Source organism: Leucopleurus acutus (assembly GCF_964270905.1).
Source record: "Leucopleurus acutus genome assembly, chromosome: 14".
Classification (NCBI taxonomy): domain Eukaryota; kingdom Metazoa; phylum Chordata; class Mammalia; order Artiodactyla; family Delphinidae; genus Leucopleurus; species Leucopleurus acutus.
Genome location: NC_139156.1, coordinates 12,005,273 through 12,028,164, shown reverse-complemented (window position 1 = coordinate 12,028,164; position 22,892 = coordinate 12,005,273). Strand labels below are relative to the sequence as shown.

The following is a 22,892-nucleotide window of genomic DNA, read 5'->3' as shown; positions in this document are numbered from 1 at the left end:
GAATAGCAGGAAGAATTCTGGAGAACTCAGATTTTTTTGATACTAACATATTGTGTATCTTCCTGTTCTATTAAAGGATATTTCCCTAAAAACAAAAGAAATCTTCACCAACCTGGCTCCATTTTCAGAAGTTTCGGATGATGGAGAAAAGCGAGTGCTCAATTACGAGGCACTAAAGCAAAGACGATTTCCACCAGCAACAGAAAACTTCCTCTACCACCTAGCAGCCGCGGAACAAATGCTGAAAATCTGATGGTGGGACAGAATGTATCACTACTGATAACTGATCTAAAGCCCTAGCACCATGATTATCCATTAACTGTGTAAAATACTGGAAATAACAAAGAAAATGTTATATTTTTAATGATTTATTTGAAAGCATTGCAATTTGACCTGAAAAAGCACTGAAACACATACGAAAACACTTCCGATTTCCTATCTGATTAATTTCATGCCTACTCTCAATGTTTACAAAGTGCTGTAACCACCTATATATATAACATTATAAAACAGCCTGATGTCCTGGAGTAAGAGCAGAACAGCTCTGTCAAGTTCTCCTGCAAATCACAGCAAATCTGAAAGCCTTCATTATTATAAGTTCCAGTTTATCTCAGTGTGTAACCACAAACTAATGGTTTATTTTCAGAAAGCTGCCTGAAATTGTGCTTTGTATTCTTCTAGGAAGAACTTTAATGCCTCATGAGGAACTCTACTTTGAGCCAAACTACTAAGTTTTCTGCAGAACCGTCTAGAAGATCATTCAAAAGACCCTGCAGTTGCACTTTCTTGTAAAAGAATTTTTTTTTCCTTAGCCTTCGAACATTTTGCCTATAGTATGAGGGTTCTGCATAGATTTTATACTGGAGTAGACAACTTAATAATCCATATTTATACTGTTGCAGAGGTAAGCATTTGGCAAACTTAAGCCATGAGTACTCTTTAATTAACCCAGTTGCTAGCAATATTCTTTTGAAAAAAATGCCAGTCAGTCCTTATGTAGTAGAGTAAAAGAAGAAAGCCCATTTGGAATATAAATGTCTCTATGGCTGAAACAGCAGCCTTATGTAATTGGTGAGAGAGTGTGAGAATTAACTTCTTGTAAAGGCCAAAACCAGAGAATGTCTTCAAACAACATCAGTAAAAATAATTTGGCCACGTATGAAGATAACCGTTCTTTGTTTAGTTAGGTAACTTTTTCATAATTGGAGACCTAAAAATTGCAAAATAAGCATGGGGGTCTAAATTATGTTCTTATTATATGTGTTCATATTCATTATGAAAGGTTATTTTTCACTCAGTACTGTTGTCCTTAGAAATCTTACCCAGAAAAATGTTTGCAAAAAAGCTTGTCTTTATTGGATCGTTCATTTATTCCCGGTGTTAGACATTTGTTAGGGAAAAATTTTTAAAAATAGCCCCTCCTTGGGTGGGGGCAGGGGAGGATTTGAAATGAGATGATGTTTACTGAGGCCAACAATTGAAAATTAAATCTGCACTTTATGAGAATGAATACTAACATCATTTTTGCCTGTGTTTTTTTTGTATTACTCTATTAGCTAATGATCAAAGTTGTTAAAATGACAAATTTATGATACAGAAATAAAATGAAATATTTTGATACTCGGCAGTTTTAGGCATATGAAAAATTGTGCCCTCTTTCTCTAATTCTCCCCACCGCAAACAAACAAAAGAAAAAACTCTTTTTTAAAAGTCAACTGCAAACCCACCGGGGAATTATCCAAAGACCGATTTGAAAGTTAGGCAGTCTGGTTCCTTCCACCACTGGCTCAGCCCTTCTCTCTCTGCCCGGCCCTCCTCCACCCCGCACTTCCTGGAGCTGACTGTAAGGTCCAAGTGCCTTCTCTGAAAAGATGCTCTCACATTACTACTCAGTTATCTGTCAGTGGCTGAACCTCCACTTGGAGCCATTGCACATTTTGTTAAGTCTGTTTAGTATAAGCCTGTGGCTACATGGAGCTGAATGATACATCACTTTTACTGATTTTGTCCTTTTAGGCTGTTGTGAAACATCTTTTACCGAATTTGGAGATAACCGTCATTGTGGCCTAGGGAAAACTAAAAGCCACAGGTGCATTCTTAGATGACTTGGGGCAGGGTGTGTTGGAAACAGCCCTCCATCCAGTACGCATACGTTTGGGTACCTACTCTACACCGTGGACTGCGTATCCTGGGGCTTCCTTGATGCCCAAGACAACAGTTCCTGCTGTCAAGGTGCACAGGCTATGGGCACATAGCTTCAGCAAACGGGATTGCACGTGGTGTGGCACATGCTAGGCATGATACGAGCACTATGGGAGCACATTGGAAGGGCACCTAGTTCAGTTCTGTGAATCCTGGAAGGCTTCCTGGAGAAGAGTGATTGACGTCCAGGTCAGACCTGAAGCACAGGGAGGAGTTAGCCCAGAACAGAGGGAACAGCTGGTGGGAAGGCCACAGAAGAGAGACCACAGCATATCTGAGGAACTGGATGTCAGTCCAGAGTGAGGAGAGGGAGTGGCAAGAGATGAATAAGGTAAAGGCTCCCGCCTGCCATGGCGAGGAATTTGTACTTGATCCTGATGTACTGGGAAGCCATTTAAGGCTTTTAAGCAGGTGTGGTTTCGAAGAGCGGGCTGGAGATGGACTGATGAGCGACACCAGCAGGGGATATGCTGTTGGGCTGGGCAGTGGACGCAGAGGGTTGAGTTCTAGAGACTTAACAGACTCAGCCCAATAGTGCTGAATGGGGTGGGGCGATGGGGGAGTAAGGCCGAGGCCAGTGATCCTGTCTGACGAAACTGGTACGCGGTGGTGCCGTTCCCTGAGGTTGGGAGGGGAAGATGGTCTCAAGTGGACATCCAGATGGCGAAGCGCAGGGGGCCGCTGGACGTGGGCCTGTTGGGCAGGGGAGAGGAAGCCCCACGACAGGCCCGCACAGGGGGCAGTGGCAGTATGGCCAGCATCTGTGGGGGCACGGATGACGGCAGTCTCAGCAGTGGAGGGCGGGGTGGAAACAGTGAGGGTAGAAAACTCTCTGAAAAAGTCCGGCTACAAAGGGGGGGTTTTGCTTTTTGCTTGAGGCAGGTGACTCAAGCAGTTGAAATGCTACAGAGAAGGAGCAGAGCGGGGAGGCTGGAGCCAGAGGGGCAGAGGAGGCCGCAGAGCAAAGGCCCTGAGCAAACAGGAAGGGTCGGGCTCAAGCCCAGGGCACAGCTGACTTTGCACGGAGGAGGGGAGGCCGGCGTGTGTGGAGGGAGGTCAGCAGGTTTGGAGCCAGGAGGCCAATAGCCTTGGCTTTCACAGTGGAGGAGACAGGGTCACCTGCCAGTGAGGAGAAAGAAGCAGCTGGGCAGCAGCTGGCAAAGATTTTAAGCAGCTGTCTAACAGGAGTAAGCTGAGAAGGGACACAGGATTGCTTTGGGGGTTCGAGGCCTTTATTGGCTCCCCACATGTACACCTCGAGATGGGCCATCAGTTTAATGCCTGTGCCTTGGGCACGTGGGCATTGGTGGACCTTTCTCCTTTGTTTTCCAATACTCAACTTTAGAAAAGTTTATTAGTAAGTTCACAGTATCCTTTCATAGGCTGACGAATAGAAAACTGAATCTTCTATCACACATTCATCCCCTCAGCAACCCCATGTGTGGGTTAGACAGGACAGCGCCCGTTTCTCTCCTTCCACCCCAGCTTGTTTAACCCTAGGCACGATCAGCCTCAAAACAGTCTTGGCGTGCGTAATCGGAAGCCATCCTGTTGGTGCAGACACCTCTGGGGGTTCCAGGACACTCCTGGCAGGGTTGTCCAAACTGGAACCTTGGAGGAAGGTTTTCACGCAGGTACCAAACAAATTCACCTAAAACTCACCCCTACACCCCTCTGTTATAGAAGAGTTCTGTTTCTTCTGTTGCAGACTGAATTTCCTTTTCAAGCTCACTGCACTGTATCTAAAACACAAAGTTAAATTCTTAATATTCACATTAAGACATCTTGCCTTAGAAGCCAAGTTTAAAAAAAAAACAACACAATTTCAGAAAGCATCTATTTCATATAACCTTTTCAGTGATGTCTAATCTATAACAAAGAAACATTAACCTAACTTCTTAAAAACTTTCTTATGGAAAATTTCAAATATAAACAAATGCAGTGGCCCATGTAATGTCCAAGGAGGTGCCCTGGGCAGGGGCCTGGCAGAATCCCTCTTAGCCTTGGGCGCTCTCTGCAAACCACCCTAGGCAGGACAGGACCACCATTCGGCTACGTCATGCCTACCTTGGACCAACAAGGTATTTTAAAAGTCCAGCAAATGCCAAGACTTGCTTGGCGGGGTTTGGGGACAGGGGGGTGACAGCCAAGAAATGCTAGAAATTGATATCTACTACATCAATAACGTCCTTGATACCAGCAACAAGGCTCTGCAGACGTACTATGATCATCATCTGTCTTTAATAGAAACTAAGCCTCAGAGAGTTTAAGCAGATTGACCAGGGTCATGGAAGAGCTGGGAATCTGAGTCCAGGCAGTCTGACGCACCATAGGTCATCGTGGTCTATAGAACAGCAGCCACTAGCTGCATGTGAGCACGTAAGATTAAATTATACTAGATTAAAATTTCAGTTCTTTAGTCACTCAGTTTCAAGCGCTCAACAGCCGCATGTGATAAGCGGCTACACACACTGGACAACACCGATATAAAACATTTCCATCACTGCGGAAAGTTCCATTGGGTGGGGTGTCGCTATAGTATATTATGAAGTATTTAAAATATCTCAAAGGTTTTTTTTTAACGTCCCAGAAACATGCTTCAGATATACAGTTAAGAAACACAGAATCCAAAACTGTACAAGTGACCTGGGAGATGGGATTATGCATAAATAATGTTACTTTGTTTTATACTTTTGAAAATTTCACAGATTTTTTAGGAGAATAATTTATTTCACTCTGATAACGAGGGGAAGAAAGAGAGATATATTCTTAGAGGAAGTCGAAGGGGGACACTTACCCGTCCAATCTGTGGGAATACACTGAAAGAAACTGGCACCATGAGTCCCATGACAAGGATAGTACAAGAAAGCTTTAGGGTCCACAGTGACCACGGACACTGCAGGAAAAACTGGGTCCTGTAAGAGACAAGGTACCAGGGCTTTTTTTAGAGGTCAGCCCTCTGCTCGAATGGTGTCCAATTGTCTTGCCAGCAGCTGCAGGCCCAGACTTGGTTCCCACTTGCCCCACAAACAGGCGATACTAGCAGCTGCACCCACAGAGCACTCACTACACGTCAGGCCCGGGTCAAGCACTTCACATGCATTTGCTCATTAGATCCTCCCATGACCCTGTGAGGTTTGTGTTATCATCATACCCTTCACACGAACAAGAGGCTGCAGCCACAGACCGTGTAAGTCCCTTGTCAAAAATCTCCAAATTCTTAAAAGTGAGAGGTCAGATTCTAGAGCCTGTGCTCTCCCCTGGGCTACACTGACACGGATGTGACATTCTGACCATGACCTTCGAGAGTGTGGGAAGAAGGTGCAAGAAGCCCAGCCTGGGAGTCAGAGACCTGGGGTCCTGGGGTCCGGCTGGGGCTCGGCCACTGACAGACTGTGTGCTCTTGGGCAAGTCACTTTCCCCTTCTGAGCCTTGAGTTTTTTCATATGCAAAATGAAAGGGTTGAGTCGGAAGAGCCAAGGTGGTCACTCCAGCTTGGACACCATCATAGCTGTGGGATGACATGAGGTCCTTCCAGGCACCCAAGGCCCACTGGGAAATGAGGACCATCTCTCCTCACCAGACAGCAGGTGCCACTGTGCAGGCCTCAGGGGACGAACCGCAGGACCCCAGCTTTTCCAGAAGCCCCCACTCTGAGGCCAGCCAGAGAGGTTCAGGAAGACCCCAACCCAACAGAAGTCCCCACACCCACCTAGCTGGATCAACCACGGGAAGTAACAGTTCCCTCTGCCCAGGACACTGCTACTTCCTGAAATGTGCTCCTTGTGTGGTCCTAGCAGGGACTTCCGAGCTCACCACCTGGACAGAGCAGACTGGTTCAGCACCAGACAGGTGACCCCTCTTGGGCCAACAGAATCCTTCCTTGGGAGTTTGTGAACTGAGTGGAAGACACTCCCTGCCCCTAAACCCCCAGGGTTTGCTGTGTTTTTCTCTCTCATCAGGACACTGTGAGGATATGAGCTGGGAGGTGGCTACAGTCACGTCCCTCAACATGAAGAAGCCAGTGTGTGGTGGGAGAGAAGGAAGACAACACCCACGAAGGAGAAGAGAGGACCGTCCTGCACCAGAGCTTCTGATCAGCTGCCACAGGCAACGTACCCTGGCCGCACCCAACACCTAAACCAACGCAGCTCCCTTCTGCCCTAAGCTACTCACTGCAAGTGGGGCCTCTCATACTGGCTGATCCCAGGCTCTCCTCCTAACAGGCCATGTCTCGCTTCTCAAAAGGGATGGCGGTCTACTGATTCTGGGCCACTTAAGCTCATTTAACACATGCTTGGAATGAAGGGGGAAAAAGAGGCTTGAGCAGTATTCATAGCATATCAGAGCTGGGAGAACCCGCAAATCATCCACACTCATCATTCTAGAAGCGAGGAATTGAGCCTCAGCAGGTGCCGGGACATGCCCAGGAGCAGATGTAACTGAGGACAGGGCCTGGGCGAGATTCCAGGTTTGCTGGAATGTGCACATCGGGATTTGCACATCTGCCCTAAATCAATCCTACTATCTTAACTGTGATGAAGCGTGTTTAGAAGGAAGATTCCTGAAGCAACTTATTCCCACCTCTCCAACCAGGTTCAGTACTTGACGAGTTTTATACAATTTTGATTGTTAAAATGTTTATTCCTACCCGGGGAGATGAGCGTACCTCTTACCTTTTAAAAAAGTATGAGAAGACTTCAGGGATAAAAGCTGAGGTCCCAAACAGCACAACTCTGGATGTTGCTGTGTCTTTAACGGCCTAGTGGAAATGAAAAGAAAGCAGCTTAGCACGTGGAGTGAGACAGTTTCCAGGCATCTTGCAACTCACGACAGAGGCCGGCAAACAGCAGCTCTCCCTTCTCTCTTAGAAAAACAATGCACGTGCAAAAGGTGAAGGCAGCGCCTGACGTGCACGCGTACAGAGGATGCCTGGGGTTGGTGCCAGAGGAACCAGAGACGGGATTTACCTCCCTGACTCCACAGTGGTCTCCATCACTCCCCCAAACCACCCCAAATAAAATACCAAGCACAAGCAAGGGCAGCTTATGGACAAATCCTTACTTAGAACCAGATGGCAGTCCGTTTGATGGAAATGCTGGACTGGACTTGCCACTGAGGACCGCTCCATGTTTTCCTTCCAGTCCAGGACTCTGCCACTGGCCTTCCTCTCCTGAACAGACCCCCCAAGTTATTCCCACCCCTTCCAGTGGAGGAAGGCCGGCTCCGAGTGCACTGGTGTGGCATCACACCCACATGTAACATGAATATGTCTTCCTGTATGCACCCATCTTTTGCTTGTGTAATTAACAATGTGCTATAAAATTTTATTTTGCGTAAACACGTATGTATATTTCCTACCATGTTGTCATCTTTTCTAGAATATACGTTACTCTCTATATTGAACATTTAAACATATGATTGACTGTATGGGTTACATGCACAAAATCATGTGTACTCAAGAGCAATGTCAGAGACTTTCAAGGGAAATTTCTGACTATAGATGACACTTGCATGTGAACTTCAGAACCCAAGCCCTGGATAAGACACAGCTCCACACACAGCACCGCTCAGCGTAAGATGGACAGGCACTCTCCCCACCATTCCCTCCCCTGAACTCTGTTCTGTGCACTTCTGTCCTCCCATAACCCCATGACCCTGTGACCCTGGGGCTACAGCCCGCTGTCTGGGCTCCTCTGCTGTACCCAGCAGGCCTGTTCTCTGCTTAGGACACTAACGCTCAGCTCACCCGATCCTCCGCGGGAATGTCCTTCCCCCACGAGGACAGAGGGCGCCAAGAAGGGTGGCTTTTAAAATAAACTTTCAGGAATACAAGATAAAGTTGTTTGACTCCAGGAGGAGAAAAGTGGCTGCGGAGCATGCTGTGTTTCAACGTCAGTGAGGCGAGGCCAGCCTCGCTCCATTTGTCTCGTGTGGAAGAGAAGACATTCCAAACCAGACACCGGTCATGAGGAGACGCTGCAAGACGCGTGACAGCTTGCAACTGAGTAGCTGACAAGGCCAGGCCAAGGAAAACAGCACGGACTAGGCTCCTGAAATCTGATCAAAGGTGCCCTATTACAATCAGATATTGCTGGTTACGCAGTTTCTGAAATTTTAGCCAAAGAAAATAAACCTTTCGGTGACAGGGAAGTGATAAAAGAATGCTTACGCACGGTCGCAGACACTTTATTCTTAAGAGAAAGATAAACACTTAAAAAAGAGCAGACCATCAAACCTTTCTTTTACCCTAAATTGGCCTTCATGCAAAAAAGGAAGTTTCTCTCGATGAGCTGGGCTAGATAAGTGGGTAGCTAGCAGGGCCCGAGGCTGCCTCCCCGCCCCCAGCCCCTGGAGAAGAGGGATACTGACTGGTGAGGGTGTGGGTCTCCAGAGCCCAGCACAGCGCCCAGCAGGGAGGAGGTGCTGAGGAACAACTTGTAGATTAAACATTTGCTGTCACTCTTCTCTCCAGCTCTGTGAACAGTTCACAACGATACCCATGCCCTGCACTTAAATTTGAGTTGAAGAGAAATGCAAACATATATCCACACGAAGAGTCATACATAAATGGTCAGAGCGGCATCACATGTAATAACCAAAAACTGGACACAATCCCAGTATCTATTGCCTGGGGAGTGGACAAGCAAAACGTGGTACAGCCATACAATGGAACACTGCTCAGCAATAAAAAGCCACACACTACTGATGCCTTAAAAGTTGGACGGACCTCAAAAGTCAAAGAACCCCTACACAAAAATACTGTATGATTCACTTGTATGAAACTTCTAGAAAAGGTAAAACTATGACGATATAAAGCAGATCAGGGGACTTCCCTGGTGGCACAGTGGTTAAGAATCCGCCTGCCAATGCAGGGGACACAGGTTCGAGCCCTGGTCTGGAAAGATCCCACATGCCATGGAGCAACTAAGCCCGTGCGCCACAACTACTGAGCCTGCACTCGAGAGCCCGTGAGCCACAACTACTGAGCCCGTAGCCACAACTACTGAAGCCCGCGTGCCTAGAGCCCGTGCTCTGCAACAAGAGAAGCCGCCGCAATGAGAAGCCCGTGCACCGCAACGGAGAGCAGCCCCCACTCGCCGCAACTAGAGAAAGCCCGCGTGCAGCAACGAAGACCCAACACAGCCAAAAACAAATAAATAAATTTTAAAGCATATCAGTGTTTTCCTGGGGTTGGGGCTGGGAGGGGGAGTGATGGTACATGGGCGCATGAAAAATTTTTAGGGTGATGAAAATCTTCTAAAATTGGACTGTGGTGATGGTTGCACAACTGTTTGAATTTACTAAAATTCATGAAACTGTACTCTTACAATGAATTTTATACTATGTAAATTTCTCCTCAAGCTATTTAAAGATGTCTCTTTAGGGTGATTCTTTTTTTGTTTTGAATTTTATTTTATTTATTTTTTATACAGCAGGTTCTTATTAGTTATCTATTTTATACATATTAGTGTATACATGTCAATCCCAATCTCCCAATTCATCCCACCACTACCCCACCACCACCACTTTCCCCCCTTGGTGTCCATACGTTTGTGCTCTACATCTGTGTCTCTATTTCTGCCCTGCAAACTGGTCCACCTGTACCATTTTTCTAGATCCCACATATATGCGTTAACATACAATATTTGTTTTTCTCTTTCTGACTTACTCTGTATGACAGTCTCCAAGTCCATCCACGTCTCTACAAATGACCCAATTTCGTTCCTTTTTATGGCTGAGTAATATTCCATTGTATATATGTGCCACATCTTCTTCATCCATTCATCTCTTGATGGGCATTTAGGTTGCTTCCATGTCCTGGCTATTGTAAATAGTGCTGCAATGAACACTGGGGTGCATGTGTCTTTTTCAATTATGGTATTCTCTGGGTATATGCCCAGTAGTGGGATTGCTGGATCATACGGTAATTCAATTTTTAGTTTTTTAAGGAACCTCCATACTGTTCTCCATAGTGGCTGTATCAATTTACATTCCCACCAACAGTGCAAGAGGGTTCCCTTTTCTCCACACCCTCTCCAGCATTTGTTGTTTGTAGCCTGTAACTGATTTCTAATCTCATAGCATTGTGGCCGGAAAAGATGCTTGATATGATTTCAATTGTCTTAAATTTACCTAGGCTTGATTTGTGATCCAAGATGTGACCTATCCTGGAGAATGTTCTGTGTGCACTTGAGAAGAAAGTGTAATCTGCTGTTTTTGGATGGAATGTCCTATAAATATCAATTAAATCTATCTGGTCTATTGTATCATTTAAAGCTTGTGTTTCCTCATTAATTTTCTGTCTGAATGATCTGTCCACTGGTGTAAGTGAGGTGTTAAAGTCCCCCACCATTATTGAGTTACTCTTCATTTCCTCTTTTATAGCTGTTAGCAGTTGCCTTACGTATTGAGGTGCTCCTATGTTGGGTGCATACATAATTGTTATATCTTCTTCTTGGATTGATCCCTTGATCATTATGTACTGTCCTTCCCTGTCTCTTGTAACATTCTTTATTTTAAAGTCTACTTTATCTTATATGAGCACTGCTACTCCAGCTTTCTTCTGACTTCCATTTGCATGGAATATCTTTTTCCATCCCCTCACTTTCAGTCTGTATGTGTCCCTATGTCTGAAGTGGGTCTCTTGTAGACAGCATATATATGGGTCTCTTTTTTTTGTATGCATTCAGCGAGCCTGTGTCTTTTGGTTGGAGCACTTAATCCATTCACATTGAAGGTAATTATTTATTTATTTTTTTGCAGTACGCAGGCCTCTCACTGTTGTGGCCTCTCCCGTTGCGGAGCACAGGCTCCGGACGCGCAGGTCATGGCTCACGGGCCCAGCCACTCCGCGGCATGTGGGATCTTCCCGGACTGAGGCATGAACCCGTGTCCCCTGCATCGGCAGGCGGACTCTCAACCACTGCGCCACCAGGGAAGCCCTGAAGGTAATTATTGATATGTATGTTCCTATTACCATTTTCTTAATTGTTATGGGTTTATTTTTGTAGGTCCTTTTCTTCTCTTGTGTTTCCTACTTAGAGAATTTCCTTTAGCATTTGTTGTAGAGCTGGTTTGGAGGTGCTGAATTGTCTCAGCTTTTGCTTGTCTGTAAAGCTTTTGATTTCTCCGTCGAGTCTGAATGAGGTCCTTGCCGGGCAGCGTAATCTTGGTTGTACGTTCTTCCCTTTCATCACTTTCAATATGTTGCGCCACTCCCTTCTGGCTTGTAGAGTTTCTGCTGAGAAATCAGCTGTTAACCTTATGGTAGTTCCTCTGTATGTTATTTGTCGTTTTTCCCTTGTTGCTTTCAATAATTTTTCTTTAATTTTTGTCAATTTGATTACTATGTGTCTCGGTGTGTTTCTCCTTGGGTTTCTCCTGCCTGGGACTCTCTGCGCTTCCTGGACTTGGGTGGCTATTTCCTTTCCCATATTAGGGAAGTTTTCAACTATAATCTCTTCAAATCTCTTTCTCGGGTCCTTTCTCTCTCTCTTCTCCTTCTGGGACCCCTATCATGCGAATGTTGTTGCGTTTAATGTTGTCCCAGAGGTCTCTTAGGCTGTCTTCATTTCTTTTCATTCTTTTTTCTTTATTCTGTTCCGCAGCAGTGAATTCCACCATTCTGTCTTCCAGGTCACTTATCCATTCTTCTGCCTCAGTTATTCTGCTATTGATTCCGTCTAGTGTATTTTTCATTTCACTTATTGTATTGTTCATCTCTGTTTGTTCTTTAAGCCTTCTTGGTGTTTGTTCTTTAATTCTTCTAGGTCTTTGTTAAACGTTTCTTGCATGTTCTCCATCTTTGCCTCCATTCTTTTTCCGAGGTCCTGGATCATCTTCCCTATCGTTATTCTGAATTCGTTTGCTGGAAGATTGCCTATCTCCACTTCATTTAGTTGTTTTTCTGGGGTTTTATCTTGCTCTTTCATCTTGTACCAAGTCCTCTGCCTTTTCATTTTGTCTATATTTCTGTGAATGTGGTTTTCCTTCCACAGGCTGCAGAACTGTAGCTCTTCTTGCTTCTGCTGTCTGCCCTCTGGTGGACCCTTTAGGGTGGATTCTTAAACATAGAACCTTCATTTCCAAAACAAGGTATTTTATTTCTGGCAGCAATTTCTCTCCTGTTACTTGCAATTATGATGTCCCTGTTGTAACTCATGTAGAAAGGCGGCCACTATTTCCAGACCTACTATTAGACGGGCTGGTGGGAATACTGTAGCACGTATCCAGTGGTTTACAATTCAGCTCTGTAAATCGGTGACAGGATTTAGAGTAACATGTTTCATGAGCCAAATAATGATGTATTTACTGATCAACTGAGAGGCCATCTTATCTGACCGCCTCTCCCACCCGCATTCTGGGCGGAAGGAGGTCCAGCTGGCTCAGGGAGCCCCCTTGAACGCAGACACTGTGAGAGGCCCAGCTACTCTCTTTGCTTTGTGAGCAACTGCCTCACGTTACAGTTCTTTAGCTAAAGTCACTTCACTGAGATCAAAAAAGATCTCACTTCCTGAAAGGTATTTTTTTTTTTTTTAAAGTCTATACCCCAAATGAAACCATAGACTACTGCAGGTTCTTTGAGCTGAATGCAGACAGAAGCTACTGTGTTGGATTGAGCAAAAGAGTAAACTATTTAACAATAAGAAGTCTTAGAAATGGAGGCCTTTTAGAGGAGTTTTAGGTCAGAGCATTGGATTTCCTCAGGCCATTCTTGAGAGCAGACTGGTCCTTAAAGATGAAGACTCTGAGAAAATCCACTGGGAGGTGGACACGGAGGGCTTCTCTTAAACCCAGAGACATGTCCACTGACTTCCCCGAGTACAGAGCAGGCTGGGAGGGCAGATGCTGAGCTTGGAGGACAAGATCTCACCTTCAGACAGGGGCCAAACGTTTGGTGGACGTCCATCTGTGACCCATCTTAGGGGTCAGTTTGGCTGGGATGTAGTTCCCAGGTATTTAATCAAACACAACCGAGGTGTTGCTGTAGGGGTGTTTTGTAGATGTGATTAACATCTACAATCAGCTGACTTTAAGTAAAGGAGATTGATTACCCTCCATAGGGTGGATGGACCTCATGCAATCAGTTGGAAAGCCTTCAGAGCAAAATCTGAGGTTTCCCAAAGAAGAAATTCTGCCTCAAGACCACAGCATCAGCTCCTGACTTTCCAGCTTTCAGGCCTGCCCTACACATTCCCAGTGCAAAAACTGCACAAGCCAATTATTTAAAATAAATGTCTTACTATATATATAGATAGGTGATAGATAGATAGGCAGATATCCTATTGGTTCTGTTTCTCTGGAGAACCCAGACTAATGCATCACCTTTTAAACATCAGGGTGGGGCTTCCCTAGTTGCACAGTGGTTAAGAATCCACTTGCCAATGCAGGGGACACGGGTTCGAGCCCTGGTCCAGGAAGATCCCACATGCCGCGGAGCAACTAAGCCTGTACGCCACAACTACTGAGCCTGCGCTCTAGAGCCCGCAAGCCACAACTACTGAGCCCTCGTGCCACAGCTACTGAAGCCCACGCACCTAGAGCCCGTGCTCCACAACAAGAGAAGCTACCGCAATGAGAAGCCTGTGCACCACAGAGAAGAGTAGCCCCCGCTCATCACAACTAGAGAACGTCCACGCGCAGCAACGAAGACCCAACATAGCCAAAAGTAAAAAATGAATAAAATAAATAAATTTATAAAAAGAAAAAGATCTTACTGCAGAGAACAGATTAAAAATTTTTTTAAATTTAAAAAATAAACATCAGGGTACAAAATGTAAATTCTCTCTCTCAGCATCGTAAGAAAAGCCAGATAACAAAAGGTTGAAGGGAGACATGAATTTGTTACCAGCTCTCAAACAGGCAATTCAATTTGTTGCCCAAAAGGCAAGCGGCTTACAGCTCCATCTCGTGTGTCCCCCTACCTTTGTCCCAGCTTTTCTGGAATAGCCTATGACACTGCCTTCCTTGTCCATGACCTCAATTCCTCGCAGGGGCTCCAAACTTCTCGATGCGACCACATTCATTCCACTGAGTTGGGCTGTGGATGTAAAGAAGAAAACACACAACAGAGAGATAAGTGTCGGTCCAATAAAGCACCATCTTTTCAAGTGTCATGCCTGTTTCTTTGATGGTTGCGCTTCCTGATCCTCGGGTGGTACTGGGCCAACCAAGCTCTCCTCTGGGCTGTGAGGTAAGGTCAGAATTGCTGGGCTCTCAGTCTTGGATCCTGACCACAAACTAGCACCAGGTTCTGACACCCCGACAGGATTCCCGGAGAAACCCTGGGGTCCTTGAAATACGCCTACCTGCTTTGCTGAAGCTGTTTTTTTGTTTTATTATGTTTCTTTAGCCGCGCCACGTGGAAAGTGGGATCTTAGTTCCCTGATCAGGGATCGAACCTGTGCCCCCTGCAGTGGAAGCGCAGTCTTAACCACTGGTCCGCTGCGGAAATCCCTACTGAAGCTGGTTTGACCAAGTTTCTGTAAGATAATTTCCCAACGTTTACCACTGACATAATTCTGCTAACTCTTCAAGCTGCTATGATTCCCAAACCCAAATGTGGAGCGTGAACTAGTGAACTTGCAGGCTGGCAAACTTAAAACAATTGCTTAATATCTCTGTCACTCCCTTGGAGTCAGACCACTGGGTTGGAATCCCCTAGACCACCACTTTCTCCCTGTGAAACCCCAGAAAACTTCCCTAACCTCCCCTTGACTCAGTCTCCTCATCTGTAAATGGGAATAATAACATTACCTACCCCTAAGTTGTTGTCAAGATTAAATGAAATAATACATGGACAGGGCTTGTACGGGGTCTTTCAAATGTAATTTGTGCTTCCAGGTTTGTGTTCACCCTTGGACAACTAAAGGAGTATCTACAGAGAAAGTGTCACCTCTCAAACCAAAGACCTAATTTGGGCCTGGGGGCACCGGCAAGATGCAAACAGCGGCCCTCATCAGCTACAGTGTGGCTCAGGGACTTGGGTATCCCCGAAGATGGAGGGAGGCTCCCTGCTTACCGAGAATGACGACAGGAATGACGTTTCTGCTCAAAATGCTATTCAGTGAAAATCTTACTTGGAGCAAACGAGGGAATAACTAGAAAATAGGAGAGAAAAATCATTACTGCACGGGACCAGCAGAGAGCAGCTAGTGTCAACTTACTTCCTGTTACAGGTCAGACCCCTGCCAAGTGCTCTCCGTGTATTTCTTGTTTTAATTCCTGCAACACTAACATGTTCTCCCTGATCATCAGAGGAACTCTTGGAGACTTAAGAGAGGTAACAGAACTTGTCCAGAGTCACTAAGCCATTAAAAATTTGAGCCAAGATGTGAACCCAGGCTTACTGGACTCTGAAATCGACATTTTCTCCTATTAGTATCCTGACATCTAAAGCAATACACAATTTGTGTAACATGTTTATAAACATGAATAAATTTTTTTTTTTTTTTTGGCCGTGCCGCGCTGCGTGTGGGATCTTAGTTTCCTGACCAGGGATCGAACCCACAGCTCCTGCAGTGGAAGCGCAGCGTCTTAACCACTGGCCCGCCAGGGAAGTCCCCTGAATTAATTTGTTTTTAAAGATAACAGTACTGAGCCCATGCCTAGAAACCTGGAACATAATCACACAATTTTGGGGCGATAGGATTACAGACGACTTGTATTTTCTTCCTTGTGTCTTAATCACACTTTCTAAATTAAGTTAGAAAGTAAAATTTTGATTCTGAGGAATAAAAGAGATTCGACAGATTTCTAAAATACACACTCCAAAAAAGGTGGACGAAGCAATCACTCCTGCGCCTACTAAGATACTCTCATGGGGGCGACGATCCTAGGGAAAAACAAAAGTTCATAGTTAGCAAATACCAGAGTTTTACCCAGGAAAGATAATTAAACACACAAAATCGCCAAAAGAAACAATATGAAATTGCATACCCTCTGGGCCTCGTAATACTCACATAACTTGCATTTCCATTGACAATGTTGAAGACTGTACTGTACGTGTAGAAGGAAACCTGCAGGAAGACAGAGGCTAACATGTCACATTCTGGTTTCAAGCACAAAACATTCAATAATTATGAAATAGAAAGAGTTGCTACCTGAGGTAAAATCATGGACTTTAGACTTTTTACTGGCAGCATTGACAAAAATACCTGTAAAGAAAATAAAGCAGATACAGACTACTATATATATTATAAAATAAACAGATAAACAAGGACCTACTGTGTAGCACAGGAAACTAGATTCTATGTCCTGTAATAACCTACAATGGAAAAGAATCTGAAAAAGAATAGGTATATATGTATAACTGAATCACTTTGCTGTAACCCTGAAACACTGTAAATCAACTATACTCCAATTAAATAAATAAATAAAAAAGAAAATAAAGCAGAGTTGTGAGTGTCTGGGGGGAGGGAGGGCTTGTGGAGCAAAGAACTTGCCCACGGAGATGCAGACCTGAGACCCCAGGAGCAGGGAAAGTAGAGGAAGGTGCGATGCAGGGGGCTAGTGGGCAGTGGACAGGTGATGTTGGATGGGCACCCACGGGCACTGGGAGCCCCTGGGTGCCTCACAGTGGTCCCCATCTCCAGGCAACTGAGCAGGGCAGCTAAGAAGCAGCACCTGCAGGGGCAGAGGGGTGCTGTCACTTGGTGAGAGCACCTCATGAGAGCCAAGGTGGACGGCCTTGTTGGGGGCGATTCTGGTTTCCAGGGGAGGGCCTGAATGAAGGGGAGGGCTTGCGGGGAGAAGGTGACAGCCAGTGACATGGGCTTGTGCCAGGGAGCACATCTTAACTCATCAGTCTGCTCCACAGCACTTTGCACATGCTAGGTGTTCAGAGAAAGGATTACCTATGACACTGTGGACCCTCAAGAGGCCCTGGTGCCCGGGGGGGAGATGTGGGAGTGGGGTGGGGAGTGGACAAGGGTCGGAGGTGCCGGGTCCTAACCATCTATCAGGCAGTCACGGGACAGAGGTCCAGAGCTGGAGGACACCAGCCACTGAGCTTAGGAGATGGGGGGACATCTTCCTAAGCCCCCAGCTTCAGAGCGGTGAGCGGCAGCTTACTCACCATGGGCGCCGTGAAAGGCAGGAGAGCTGGCAAAAAAGACAAGAGGGTCAGTGACAGCAGAGAGGGTGGAAAACCACCCACCCAAAAACCTCTTCTCAGGCCGAATGAAGGCATGGACGTCAAAGGGTATTTTTTACACATGCTGTTTTGTTCCTAATAAAAATAATAGCTGTGCACATGGCAGAACTTTAAATCAGTGCAGCAGAGCTAGATCTGACCAGGCTCCTGCCCAATGAAGGTAAGTGGTCCCTTATTCCAAGTCCTTGTTCACCCTTCCACATGAATTCAATGCATCTGTGACACTGGGACTCAGAATAAGACACATATACTTGCTCTTCATCCCTGCTCCTGGCACACAGCCTAAAATCCTTGAAATTTCCTAAGTGAGAAGGGCGATAAAGGTGAAAGGGGTGTCTCTTATTCTTCATAACAAGCCCCTTTCAACCACACCTGAGATAATGTCAATGCAGTGACCCTGGGAAAGCACCTAAGGAAGGGGGCTGGTTGCCAGGGGAACCAAACACTTGACTAGAGGGAGGCAAGGTTTTCTAAAGGTCACAAACCACTCTGAAAATGAGAATCAACTCACCTGCAGGTCGAAAAGGACCGGGGATCAGCTTGCTACTGTCAGGATGCACTGTTGACTTCAGAAGGGTGAACACAAAGGTGAGTCTGATGTTTGGTTTGTTATCTTAGGCTAAAAATTAGGACGGGGCAGAAACTTACAAGACTTCTCTTCCAAGCCTCTTGTACCTAAAAAGAGAAAAACCAAGCAATAGCTTTTAAAGGTGGCTTAGCAGCCAACCTCCTCTACAGTCTCATTTCTGGTGCCATGTTTGCTCCACCTTTCACAGGCTGGAGGGCAAACTGCTCTCTACCACACGGACTGAACAAATCAAAACAAGTGAATCAAATGAATCAAACGAATGAACTGACAGGAAGCAAAGAGAAGATCCACATGAAAATGACCAAAGCATTAAAAAGCCCCAAGTCTCTAACCGAGGAGAGGCCAACACCTAACTCGTCCCTCAGCGCAGCGAAACCTCCCCTGGCTCAGAGCAGAGTGAACTGTGTGCAGACCACGCCATTAGCCAAGTCACTTTTTTTTTTTTTTTTTTTTTTTTTTTTTGCGGTACGCGGGCCTCTCACCGCTGCGGCCTCTCCCGTTGCGGAGCACAGGCTCCGGACGCGCAGGCCCAGCGGCCATGGCTCACGGCCCCAGCCGCTCCGCGGCATGTGGGATCCTCCCGGACCGGGGCACAAACCCGCGTCCCCTGCATCGGCAGGCGGACTCTCAACCACTGCGCCACCAGGGAAGCCCCCAAGTCACTTTTAACAGAGCCAGGCTGCGAGCTCAGAGGCCCCAACAAGTTCTCAGAAAAACCAAGTTAAATGTGTGAGCTTGGGCTTCCCTGGTGGCGCAGTGGCTGAGAGTCCGCCTGCCGATGCAGGGGACACAGGTTTGTGCTCCGGTCCGGGAGGATCCCACATGCCGCGGAGCGGCTGGGCCCGTGAGCCATGGCCGCTGAGCCTGCACATCCGGAGCCTGTGCTCCGCAACGGGAGAGGCCGCAACAGTGAGAGGCCCGCGTACCGCAAAAAAAAAAAAAAAAAGTGTGCGCTTTCCGCAGGCTGCCTTGAGGGACTGATGTCTGTGGCCTCCGGAAAGCCCCGTACACTGCAAGGTAGATAACAAACACTTGGTTTGAGTCTTTGGGCAGGACTATAACCTCGCTGCCTCCAGTAGAAAGTAGGTTCTGACTCTGGAGGCCTGCCTGAATTCTGGAATTTGCCATGGGGCTCCAGGAATCAGCTACAGAGAATCCTCACAACAGATATTGCAACTGCAAATATCTGTTGCACAGGAGGAACCCTATGCCTTTTCTTCTTAATACCAGTTCCTAACACTAGTAACTAATATTAATCTGGTTTACGAGGAATCCTACCTACATTTAAAAAGCTAACCCAACTGGGCAGTGTTTACAATGGCAAAATCCCACCTGATTTCAGACCATGCAAGTAAAATCCCCTAAAGGCAACCCCACTCAGCCTTGAGCCAGGCACACCTGGGAATAAGAGCCGTACCCTTTTGTCCTCCAGGTCACGTCCGGATGTGTCTTCGTGTGTTAACAATAGCTGCCTTGATTTTTCTATTTTTTCCTATAATCGCAGATAAGGAAATCAAGCAATGATCTCAGCACTGTTCCGATTTATCCACAGATTTAAGAAGCGCATGTTCACTCACACCTGATTTTAATTTTAAAGCAATGTGGAGCTAAGGCTCTGTACTCCCTGAGTTCCCATTAGATAGTCCTGTGTGTCATTCAGATTCAGACCACCCAGCTTTTTCTTTTTTAATTTTTATTTATTTATTTTTTGGCCACACCTCGCGGCACGTGGGATCTTAGTTCCCCAACCAGGGACTGAACCCGTACCCCCTGCACTGGAAGCTCCTTAACCACTGGACCACCAGGGAAGTCCCCCACCCTGCTTCTCAGACAGCTCCGCGGCTTACCCCACTGCTGCTGCCACCTGCCCTGCCTCCTCCACCGGTTCCTCTCTGACTGTCACCATCCTCCTGGCTACACAGGTCAGAAACCTGGAAGTCCCTTCTCTCTCTCTCTCATACCCACATATAATCAGTTCAGTCTTATTTTCTCTTTTCTTTTTTACTTAATCTGAGAAAAAAAATTAAACAAGGAAATTCAAAAAATGATTACATACAATCCCTTCACCCAGAATTAACAACTGTGAACATTCGGTTATATTTGTTTCTAATTTTTTCCCCCAAAAGATCCATCGCCCCCAGTCTCAACTTCCCCTCCATTCTATCAGAGGTAACCACTATTATGAATTCAAGGTATAAACTTCCAGTCCATTGTTTATGTTTGTACATACATGAATACATGTATCCATAAAACAAATATGTAGTTTTGGTTTTTTATGTTGTAATTTGCATAAATGCTGTACTATATGCATCTTGCTTTCTTTACAAAACATCATGGATACCATGCTTTTCCATTTAACATCACACATATCATATGTTTCCACTTCATATCATAGGTCGATCACCAGATCATCATTTTTAACGGCTAATCAGTATTCCACTGCATGAATATACTACATTATATTTCTCTATTTCCCTACCGATGGGCATTCAGCTTGTTTCTTGTTTTTCTCTATTGTAAACAAGACTATATGGAACATTTGAGCACAAGGACAGGAGCATCCCTGTGGATCTGGCCCCGAGGGTCATTGCTGGTGACAGGGTCTCTCCTCCTCCTCATCCCTCAGCCACAGCTGGTTCAAACTCTCATCTTTTACTTGGACAGCTGAGCCATCCATCCCCGGAACTGCTCTCAGTCTGGTCCCTTCTGGTTACTCACCACCTGGCTAGGTACAAACCCCCCTCGTCTGAATGACACACAAGGACCTTCAAGAAGTGCCTGGTTCACCTGAATTAAAATAAAAGCCCCCAAAAAAATAAAATAAAATAAAATAAAATAAAAAAATAAAAGCCCCAGTAGGACTTCCGTGACAGTCCAGTGGCTAAGACTCCACGCTTCCACTGCAGGGGACACGGGTTCGATCCCTGGTCAGGGAACTAAGACCCCACATGCTGTGCAGCGCAGCAGAAAAAAAGGAAAACAAAACCCTAGTAACTGGGTGACCTGGCCCACCTGGCCCCCCGTCCCCCATTTTGCTTACAGTCCGCTCTTCCTGACATTTCCTCCCTGGCCCGCCCTCCCTCCCTCCCTGCCTTTTCTAAACAACCTCCCCCAATTCCTTGCTATACCTTTTGCCCTTAGAACCCTAGGTCAAGGTCTAAAACTAGCTTTGCCGGTCTGTCCTCCATTACCAGGGAGGTTTGTCTGGAGCCCCTTTGTTACTACCTGTTGAATAGACGTCTGCTTTTATGTACCACCCTTCCAATCCAACAAGCTCATTCGCAAGGAATAAAAACATGATAATATATATGGATTCTGTTATCTCAGCTGCTTTCAAAAGGGACACAGTCTTCACGTTTCAGAATAAAATGTGAAATTCACTATCTCTGGAAACAAGAAAATACTTACAATTGAAACGACCAAATTTGTAGGATCCAATAATTCTGTCCACTGAAGAAATCTTTGAATAAAAGACTTAAGAGGGGCAAGAGCACCAGAGAGGTTAATGGCAGCAGAAAAACCAAGATACATGGTAATAAGAGCAGTCGACATTATTTTTGAGAACCTAATAGGGCCTTCCTCTTGCAGCATCTCCTGGAATTCTCACAACAACCCCATCTTACAGGTGAGGCAACTGAGGCTTCCAAGGACTCACGAATGGATTCAAGGAAACCCAACCAGGAAATGACCCAATGGCCTGTGCTCTTAACCACTCCAATATCAAAGTGCTCTTGAGGGTTAAAAGCCCAGACTTTGGGGTCAAATGGGCCTATGTTGACACCCCACATATGACCTTGAAGCACTACCTAGAAAGGTCTCAGAATCTGTTTCTTCACCCTCCTGCAGTGGTTATAAGGCTTAACTCTAGTCATAAAGAACCAGACACCCCAGTGAAGGCTCAATAAAGGCAGTTCATGTATGGAGAAAGCAGGCATGGTTTGCTCCTAAAAGTCCCCAAATTTTGCAGTGGTTTCAGCTTTGACGCCTGGCTCTGCCAGGACACATTGAGTACCCTGTCCTTCCTCAACATCCCCACCTAAGAGAACCAGGCTAGGCTCTACTTAGGTAAAGGCTGAAAGAGAACACTCTAGAACTGTACTGTCCAATTAGCCACATGTGGCCAGGCCGAATTGAGATGTGCTGTATGTGTGAAAACATACACGGGATTTCGAAGACTTCCTACAGAAAAGGAGGTAAAATACCTCACTCATAATTTTCTATATCGACGACATGTTGAAATGTTAATATTTATATCTGTTGGGCTAAATGCAATATATTATTAAAATTTAAATTTTAAAAGCCACGTTTTTTAATGTGGCTACTAGAAAATTTGGAATTACCTATGCATCTCCCATCCTATTTCTACTGGACAGCGCCGCCCAGCCCCACTCTGAGATGGGGCCCAGGTTACTTTCCGGCCATGGCGGCTTCCCGCTGCCCCGAGTCTCACTGTCCGGTGGCTGAGCCTACAGACTCGGGGAAGCTGGGGCCTCCTGGGAGGACCTGTTCCTCTCCAACCTGATGCCCAGCAACAGCTTAGGCAGAGGAAGGCAGACCCCTGAGTGGTGGGGAGTGACTCCTCAGTTCGTGCGATCTGCAGGGGGATACTGTGCGACCCTCGCTTGCGAGGCCTGGGGCAGAGGCCACGCACGGTAACAGCCAAGGCCGTCGGCATCCGGCACGCTTGGGTTTCCTTCGTCCCCTCCCGGGGTCTGAAATGGGAAGGCGGGTGCTGCGACCACGTGGCCTGCCCAAGGTCACCGCGGCCAGCGGCGACTCCATGCCGCGCGGCCCACGCCCTCCCCGTCCCCAGACGCGCCAGGCCCGGGCCGTACTTGGCGTTCGGTGATCCAGAAGCGCACGTTGGGCTCCATGCGGGCTGCGGCGCTGCTGCACCCTAGGAGCCGCCCAGCCCCCGCGCTTCTTCCTCCAGCTGCTCCTCTT

At 46.3% G+C, this 22,892-nt stretch overlaps 2 protein-coding genes across 7 annotated transcripts in view; one reads left to right on the top strand and one right to left on the bottom strand.

The window, feature by feature from the left end:
* DENND10 (DENN domain containing 10) overlaps positions 1-2,658 on the top strand; it is a 19,209-nt gene extending 16,551 nt beyond the window's left edge. For 3 of the 4 annotated variants that reach the window (XM_082854563.1, XM_082854564.1, XM_082854561.1), the window contains one exon: positions 77-2,658. In XM_082854563.1, coding sequence (XP_082710689.1) covers positions 77-253 — 177 coding nt within the window. In that variant the 3' untranslated portion in view covers positions 254-2,658. The remainder of the gene's footprint in view (positions 1-76) is intronic. The other variant, XM_082854562.1, reaches the window with a different exon arrangement.
* Positions 1-22,892, bottom strand: part of SFXN4 (sideroflexin 4) — a 24,194-nt gene extending 1,302 nt beyond the window's left edge. The window contains exons 1-14 of one of the 3 annotated variants that reach the window (XM_082854567.1): positions 22,784-22,892; positions 21,357-21,422; positions 19,366-19,440; positions 18,008-18,034; positions 17,871-17,925; positions 17,282-17,307; positions 16,308-16,361; positions 16,167-16,223; positions 15,974-16,039; positions 15,227-15,305; positions 14,130-14,245; positions 6,879-6,964; positions 5,000-5,117; positions 2,822-3,944 (exon numbers count right to left, since the gene is read on the bottom strand). In XM_082854567.1, coding sequence (XP_082710693.1) covers positions 3,867-3,944; positions 5,000-5,117; positions 6,879-6,964; positions 14,130-14,245; positions 15,227-15,305; positions 15,974-16,039; positions 16,167-16,223; positions 16,308-16,361; positions 17,282-17,307; positions 17,871-17,925; positions 18,008-18,034; positions 19,366-19,440; positions 21,357-21,422; positions 22,784-22,822 — 942 coding nt within the window. In that variant the 5' untranslated portion in view covers positions 22,823-22,892 and the 3' untranslated portion in view covers positions 2,822-3,866. Of the gene's footprint in view, positions 1-2,821; positions 3,945-4,999; positions 5,118-6,878; positions 6,965-14,129; positions 14,246-15,226; positions 15,306-15,973; positions 16,040-16,166; positions 16,224-16,307; positions 16,362-17,281; positions 17,308-17,870; positions 17,926-18,007; positions 18,035-19,365; positions 19,441-21,356 lie in introns of those variants that run through there. The other 2 variants (XM_082854566.1, XM_082854565.1) reach the window with 2 other exon arrangements.